The following is an 8,280-nucleotide window of genomic DNA, read 5'->3' as shown; positions in this document are numbered from 1 at the left end:
CGACGCCGGATTAGCAGTTAATCCTAACAAAATGGAGATAAAACTGTTCACAAGGAAAAGAAAAATAAAGGAGTATAGAGCGACAATGTTGTACGGAAGACCTCTTTCCCTCGCGGGAGAGGTCAAGTACCTAGGCGTGACCCTAGATACTAAACACACGTAGAACCCCCACGTAGAGAAAGTCAAGCAGAAGGGTACTCTCACTATGTGGCACCTGCGAAGGGCTCTGGGAAAAACTGGGACCTAAAACCACATGTTATGAAGTGGTTGTTCACTGCTGTTATAAGATTGAGGATCGGTTATGGTCCCGTGGTCTGGTGGCCGGCGGTGGAAAAGGCGTACATATCTCGGAAACTGGCGGGTCTGCAAAGACTGGCTTAACTAGCTCTGATCGGCGCAATGAGCATGACTTCCTCTCGTCCTCCCTGAGCTAACCTTGTGTATACCATGCATTAGCAAGGCTCGGATCTTCTGAGAACCCAGCCCCGAGAACTGCCGAACCTAACATAAGGTTAAGTAACCCACAGGTAGCTAGCGGCTCTTAGAGGCACCACACAGATGTGGAGACAGACGAAAAGGTGCAGCTAAGCCAAAGAGTTGATAGGAATCCCAAGTGACCCCAAGGGAACATCTAAATTGTTGATGTCAAGGAGTCGCTGGGCCCTGAGAACTTTGGTTGAGGTTATGACAGGCCACTGTGGTCTCAACAGACACTTACACCTATTACCAATTGGCAATAGCCCCGTGTGTCCACAATGTGGAATAGCGGAGTAAAAGTCATACCACCTATTAGGAGTCTGCCATCGGTGGTCGTCTACTAGGAGGCCCTTCTTTGGGGCCTCCGCACGCTCCCGCCTCGAATGTGGAGACGGATCCTAGCCTTTGTCAGGGAGACGGGACCCCTGGGTGGCAAAGATCAGGGGTGGTAAGGTGAGGATGGATGGAGGGAAAACAGAAGATTTGGAGGAAAAAAGCATTGCAAACTAGCTAAAACTCTTTTAAGTACCAGATAACCAGGTGAGCTCTTAGTTGAGTCTAAACTAACAGAAATAAAATATTTATTACTTGCCTGGTCAAATCATCCAGATTCATTACACTGGGATATCCCAGGAACACAACCAAGTCACGTTCGGAAACGTAAAGCATCTGTCCTTTCAAGCGAAGGAATCGATATTCTGGAGGTGCATCAACTTGCATAACTCCATGTTTAGTTTTTAGAACATATATCGTGTTTATATGAGATAGAATATTCTCAAATGTTAACTCCAAGTGTGGGCGAATCTAAAAACACAAGTAGCAGAAAACCACATATTTAATCAAATAAGCTGAATGGTTAAATCTGAAGATAATTAAATGTGTAGAAAATTTTACAACAAAATTTAAGTATGTAAGGTAACGTTTTTTTTTCTGTAATGAATAGAGAACGCACATAGTAGAATTTGCATTAAATATTTCATAAATATCCAATGCGGCTTATATGCGGGTGACTATACAGTCAGCGTTTGTTAATTAGCATTCCATCTACCTGAAAATATTTATTAAAGAATGAATACACTAACCGGATCCAAAATATCAGTGACTAAACACTCGTCCTCGATCACCTTGGGAATAACTCTTGCAACCGTCGACCCAGTCTGTACAATTTGCAAATTCCTGTCGAAAATAATGTGGAAAGGAAAAACCCTGCAGAAAGTCGATGCGCTCACTTTTGGCTCTGAAATTGATGAGGGTTCATTCTCAGAAACAGTGGTAAAAGTTATGGCAATATTCAGCTAGTTGATCAATGAGGGTCAGCAAAAAGGCGGCATTTCATCCGGTTATTGGAAAGCGAATCAACCTTTCATAAGCTAATACTAGAATTACGTTTTTCGATACCTTTAAGTCTGCGAGGTGAATGAAAGAATGCAAAGAATGCAGAAACATAATCTCACAATATTGAAACACTTGTCATAATTTAATATAACAAACACTTCATATTCGAGTTTTCATATTCTGTACGATCACAATCTATAGCAAATCAAAAGTATTTAGTTTTAACCTTTTCAAATTTTACTTTTTTAATGAATGAAGACATGAAGAAATGTGATCATAAATCACTTTTGAATCATTTGTTTGATAATAAAATTCTGCTTTTGAGATTAGCCAATAAATAAATGTATTAATTTTAGGTCGTGCATCGACATAATGCTTGCAGAAAATTACAGTTATCCGTGGTGTTTTATAGCCACTAAAGAAAGTCAATATATGAGAATCGACCTTCTGCGAAATATTGCACCGAAATCTTATTTTGAGAATTGGCGTTTGTGTTCTGTGTACTCAATATTATTTTCAAAATAGATTACTTTCAAATAACATGAACAGCTCGATGGAGCAAAAACGAGTTTAAGGTCTGGTTTGTAAATGTTGCACTTGATGCCTTCAAATTGCTTTCAAAAGTATCTTTTATAGTTACCCAACATTTTTCTTTAAATTTGTATTCTATTGTGTGATGACTAATTTACTGATAAGCTGATTTGCGTATAAATTTGTTCATTGATCTTTAGAGGCAATCAAGAATCGTCAAGAAAAACGCGTCGAAAATCTAACTATTTTTCAATTATTAGTAGACCGTTCTTTGCTGGTGATGAGGTGGAGAAAAAAGATGAGTGTTATCTATATGTTTCTGTCGAATGAAAGTAAGAATTTAGTTAAGATCGTTTCATTCGTTTTCCTCTATGAAAATCATATTCCAATTGAAATTTGTTGATTATAGTGGTTCTTTGCAGACTAAAAGTTGAAACCAAAACATTAATTTCATTTTCGAAATTGTCTATAGTATATACTTTTGCAAATGTCCATATTAACTGCTTAATGTTGAACTATCTACAACACTTCTAAATCATGATTGGTTTTATTTGAAACTTGTCTTATTTAAAATTTGTCTTAACAATCATAAAAAAGGAAGAAACGGGTGTGTACATACGGAAGAAAATTCAATCAAAGGAGACGTAAATTTGTATTATAGTGTGTATATGTAAACCTATGTGCGGTTTAATTAAACCCTTGAATATCAAATATGGCCAAGCGCTTTCGACAGTTAAGTCATCATCAGGATCAGATACACCGCTTCTATCTGGCGCGTTAATGGCGTTCTTATCACGGCACAAAACTCTTCCCAGGCTGTTGTCAGACCTGAATGCGATATTTACATGTTCCAGACCCCTGAAACGTTTAGCTACCTTTTGTAAAACAGGGCCCAGATATGGCAATTAATAATAGTACCTGGGACCACTGGAGTCAAAAAGACTACCCGAAGCCTCAGCAGCTCTCAGCCTGTTCCTGACCATACATATTAAGGAATCAACAGTCGATGGTGTATGATTGTTTCTGACGACAAGGAACCTGAGCACATCCAACTCCTTATTATAATTTTCGAAAAATAACGAGACGCGCAGAAACCTATATACAGGGTGGTTTTTTAGTGTATAAAAAAATAAAAGTTGTTGAGGCACAAAGTGCGCACATTTAAAAAATATTTTATATAATACAGAGTAGAGTGTCTCAGAAAAGCGAGGCAAGATACAGTCTATTTTTCAAAATAGAACTACCCATTTTTTATTAGCTCATGAAATGCAGCTTGAAACGCTGCATATGCACCGTAAATTGTTTTTTCCTTACTTGCGACGTTCGGAGATTTCGCCATTTTAGTTAAATTTTGCTTAAAAACATGATATTTAAAAATTCATTGTAGAAGCAAAAAAAAGCAGTTAAAGATACAAAAAATACGTCTTTCTAATCACCACAGATCCGTTCAGAACTCCATTGCACCAAACTATTAATACAATGTACAATATTGTACAGGGTGTTAACATTGTGGATTTGAATCTAAAACTTTTTAACGCCATATTGTTTTCCAAATGAAAGCACCTGTACATTAATACGCCATTAGATAGATAATTTACAAAGTTACAAATTTGCATTTACACTTTAAGCTGTGAAATCAACCTTTTTCAAATCATAATTTATTTAATTGAAAAAATTCTGAAAGTTGTTACCTTACTGGACTCTCTCGCACGTTCCCCGCAGTACTTGTGGGGTTGGGTTTGAGACTGTAAATTGTTGTTTGTTTGTTTTGCTGCTTAACGAATTTACCTGTTTCCAATTTGTTGTTGTTGTTGGGTTTCTGGTTGGAGCAATTTTCAATTTTTCCGTTTTTTGTATATGATAATTCCACCAGTATTTAATCCATTAACCATCTTTTTCTTCCATCCAAGATAATTTACCGCGTGTTTTTTGAATTGCCGAGAACCAACATTATCTCAGTATTGGACTGGTCGCTTGACTACTTATTTCGACCAGTCCAGGGTTTTTTATTTCAACGTTTAAATTTTTGATTTTTTTTTTAATTTAAAGGGATTTTGATGTCAATTGTAATTCTAAATGTTAGTGTTTAATTTTAATTGTGAACATAATTTTAAGAACTTTAATGTGAGCAGTTTCATGCTGGTCCGTTTTCCGTCGTGTTTTTTGTGTTTCTCTGACCGCCCTACCGTTGGTTGGCATGCTGTGTTCTGCACTCTTGGGGTTGGCTTATAATGAACAACAAGTTGTTTACCATATCTTATTCTATTCATGTTCTTGACTCCCTAAGGGTGCTTATCTCTACTTTTTGTGTTTCCAGCGGCCCGGATGATGACTTAACACTCGAAAGCGTGTGGCCCTATTTGATATTCAAGGGCTGAATTAATCCACAACCAGGATTATATATAAAATAATTTGTATTTTAGCCACAATATAACACAAATCTTCATTTCCTTTGATTGGAATAATACAAAAATCACACGAGTTCAAGTCAGATGACTGATGTGGCCAGGGATGCACCTTAACCGTTAACAAAGTTAAATCTTTCCTTGTCTGTTACGAGCAACTTTAAAATAAACTATGAGAGCACCGACTGTAACAGAGCATCATTTGTCAATAAATTCTGAACATTCCGATTGTATGTTATGATTGTTTTTAATAAGATTAGCAAATTCGATCGACTTCAAAGGTTGCACACGATTGGGCACATTGCACGCTTGTTCTATTAAAAGTATTATCATTTTCAAACTCCGCAAATGAAACAAAATATATGGAATAACTGAAGAAATTTGTCTTTAGCTATTATAATTAAATAACTAGTTATTTAAAAATGCTATTTTAAACTATATGATGGTAGTTGATTAAGATCTACCAACTAGACCATAATTATAATTCAAAGCAAATTTCTTCCGTTAAATCGCACTAGTTATTATTTATAATATACTATTATCAATGAGCCGTCTAGTTACGGATTCATGTCACATGATAGGAAAATTATACTTCACCAAATATGTGGGCAGTTATGCAGATGGTCGTGCATGGATAAGGAATGCTATTTATGTCATCAGCATGGCCTGGTTTATCACCGGTTATAAGAATATTATTTGGGTTTCGAAGTCAATATTTTTAATAGCTGAATGAAACGGTTTTGTTTTGTAAAGAGACCGTCGTTGGAAAACATTCAAAGCAGTTAAGATAATAGTATTAATTATAGCTAACGTAAGTTAAAACAACTGTTATGTAAGTCTGAAGATTCAGTCAAATCACGCATCTAAAAGCTCCTGTCAGGAGACTACACACACTGTGGTCATCACATTAAACAGATATAATTTCTTCCTGAGTGGCTAACCTCAGATCTTCAGATCAGGGAAAGATGTAGCAACTATTATAATATTCTCGAAAACAAGGTAAAATACGTTTTGATATGTAAAATATAAAAATCGTAAATTAACAAGTCCGTCAAAATAACCCAAAGAAATGAAAACAAAATTATAGGAAAAGTTATTTGAAGAAACGTCACACGCAGAACGAAAGAGCACAAAAAGCAAAGAAGTTATTTTGATTAAAACGTTATCACTGGCACCAACATCGATAGATTCTCTCTTCTAGTAACACGATTTACCACTTGGGCACAAACATTTAAGTAGCTATTTGTGTTGTATTCGTTGGTCTTAAGACCAACGTCTGAATTCTACTTAACTTTACAATTCCTCTCGAAAAATGACGCCTATTTGGTACCACCTTATATAAACTCCACGTTAATCTAGTCATATATTAAAATTAATTACCAAAAAACATAATTTATCAACCAGCGATATATATATTTTACCTAGGGATAAAGTTTCTATTTCGTCAATTTGAGGAGCTAGTGGCCTTTGGGGACCCGATTTCTCCGTAATCAGAAACTGAACGTGATCGCATTCCTCTTTAGTTTTCAGAATTTCAATTTCCACTTCTGTGTTGTGAAGCTTGCTAGCCACCGTCTAAAAGATAAATCTGTATCACTGATAGTGGCCTACAAATATTTTAAAATACACTGATGGACAAAATTAGCGCACCATCTATAAAGTTCAAAGAAAAAAATATTATAAACCCTACAAACCTTTATCAAAATTCAAATTATTGTATTTTAAAGTAATACGAGAATGTTTTCGAAAGAAAAATTAAAACAAAACATAAATCACTAGTTTATTTCAGTCAAATTCAGGTAAAGTTTCCGTCTTTAATCGATTCAATAGGGTGTATTGACGCATCTAGCTCGAATAATGTCCCTCAAACGTCTTGAAATGCCATATAAAAGCTTTCTAATCAATTCTTGGGGTATGTTATGCCATTCTTGAAGAACCGCGTTTTCCAGTTCAGCCAAGTTCTCAGGAGTAAGATCTCGTCGTCGAATACGTCGTTTGAGCTGATCCCAAACAGGTTCAATCACGTTAAGGTCAGGACTACGCGCTGGCCACACTAAACGTTGAATGCCAACCTCATTACGATATTCACGCACGATCAGAGCTCGGTGCGGTCTGCCATTATTTTCCGGTATTCCTCCTGGTCTTCTCCAAATAAAGACTCGCCCATCCGAATATTTAAACCTACTCTAACTTTATCAGTAAACAAGGCTTTCTTCCAGTCATCGAAATCCCAATCCACGTCTCGAGCAACTCAAGCTTAGCTTGCTTGTGGGCTATTGTTACGAGAGGACGGTTTGCGGGATGTTTTGCACTCAATCCGGAGTCATTGTGCGTTCTTCTTACTGTTTTGGTAGAAATTGCAACATTTCGGACTTTTTGAATTCGATTCTTTATCTCATTTCCGGTATTAAACTGATTTATTAAAGCTTGTAGTCGTATAAAACGATCATCCACGTGGTTTCTACGTGCGCTAATTTTGTCCATCAGTGTAGATCAAACAGAATTAAATTATCAACTGCGAGTAAAAAATATTTTACAAGAAGATTTAACAAGAAGTAGAAAGATTAGACACAGAAACCGCAAGGGGTGTTTAAACAATGATCTCACGTTAGCCCTTTCGTATGCCTGTATTCTGATGTGTAAATCTTTAATGTTTAATTATTTAAAATTTGAATCTTCTTACTTCAGCTCTATCCAACTGAAATAATTTTAGAGATGCAAGTTACTCAAAGATTGAGGCTACTTTCTCACAGAAAAATCGTTCACTACAAGTGTATTGTTAATCAAAGCTTCTATTGTTTCGGGAAAATTTTATACAGATTCGATACAACATTTTTAATGCGGATTTTACTAAAAATAACATTTTCTATAGCTTATTAAAAAGTCTATCTGCTAGCCTTGAGATGAGACGGTGAATGACGAGAGACGAGACGATGAGACGAATTACTTTTTAGACTAGAGTGTTCGTAGAAATTTTACAACACATCTCATGCAAGAAGATCAATTTAATACCTTTACAATACCAATAACGATATGTTCCAAACCAGGTCGATCTGAATAGTAATGTAATACCAGGGCGCCATCTTCTGGCCGTTCAGTGCATCGAAAAGACGGAGCTTTCATTCCTGGGTAAAGAGTTCCTAAGTGGTCGTGCAAGGCATCCAAGTTCTAAAACACGTTATTAATAGGTGGCAATATTCAACAATGATATACGATGATCGGAATGCTGATATCGAAGATGATTTACGGTTCCTGTCTCAATAAATATTAAGGAAATCTAGAAAATGTTGTATTCAAAAACTGGCTTAAGTGGTACAAAACACTATTGGCCAAGTATTCGAATTTTTGTAGACGATCCAATTGTGCAAAGCCTATTGATGTAAACCATACACATTTAATTAACGAAACACCCTGCATTAGAAACATAACTAAATGTTATGACATACAGTGTGTCGCACTTAAGAAGAAGCAGGGTTTGCAGTTTCGGTAGGTACAGAAGTAGAATGTTATGAGCTTAATTGTTTAGAGTACC

The 8,280-nt window shown here is 36.2% G+C and overlaps 1 protein-coding gene across 1 annotated transcript in view; it reads right to left on the bottom strand.

The window, feature by feature from the left end:
• LOC109535494 (guanylate cyclase soluble subunit beta-1) overlaps window positions 1-8,280 on the bottom strand; it is a 43,481-nt gene that overhangs the window by 31,144 nt on the left and 4,057 nt on the right. Inside the window, exons 5-8 of the mRNA XM_048670566.1 lie at window positions 7,761-7,916; window positions 6,170-6,323; window positions 1,560-1,714; window positions 1,070-1,281 (exon numbers count right to left, since the gene is read on the bottom strand). Coding sequence (XP_048526523.1) covers window positions 1,070-1,281; window positions 1,560-1,714; window positions 6,170-6,323; window positions 7,761-7,916 — 677 coding nt within the window. The remainder of the gene's footprint in view (window positions 1-1,069; window positions 1,282-1,559; window positions 1,715-6,169; window positions 6,324-7,760; window positions 7,917-8,280) is intronic.

Source organism: Dendroctonus ponderosae, unplaced genomic scaffold (genome assembly GCF_020466585.1).
Source record: "Dendroctonus ponderosae isolate FM_Combo_2020 unplaced genomic scaffold, Dpon_F_20191213v2 Dpon_F_20191213_1, whole genome shotgun sequence".
In the NCBI taxonomy this organism is placed as follows: domain Eukaryota; kingdom Metazoa; phylum Arthropoda; class Insecta; order Coleoptera; family Curculionidae; genus Dendroctonus; species Dendroctonus ponderosae.
Note: the sequence above shows the minus strand (reverse complement) of the source record. Positions and strands in the feature narration are given on the sequence as shown.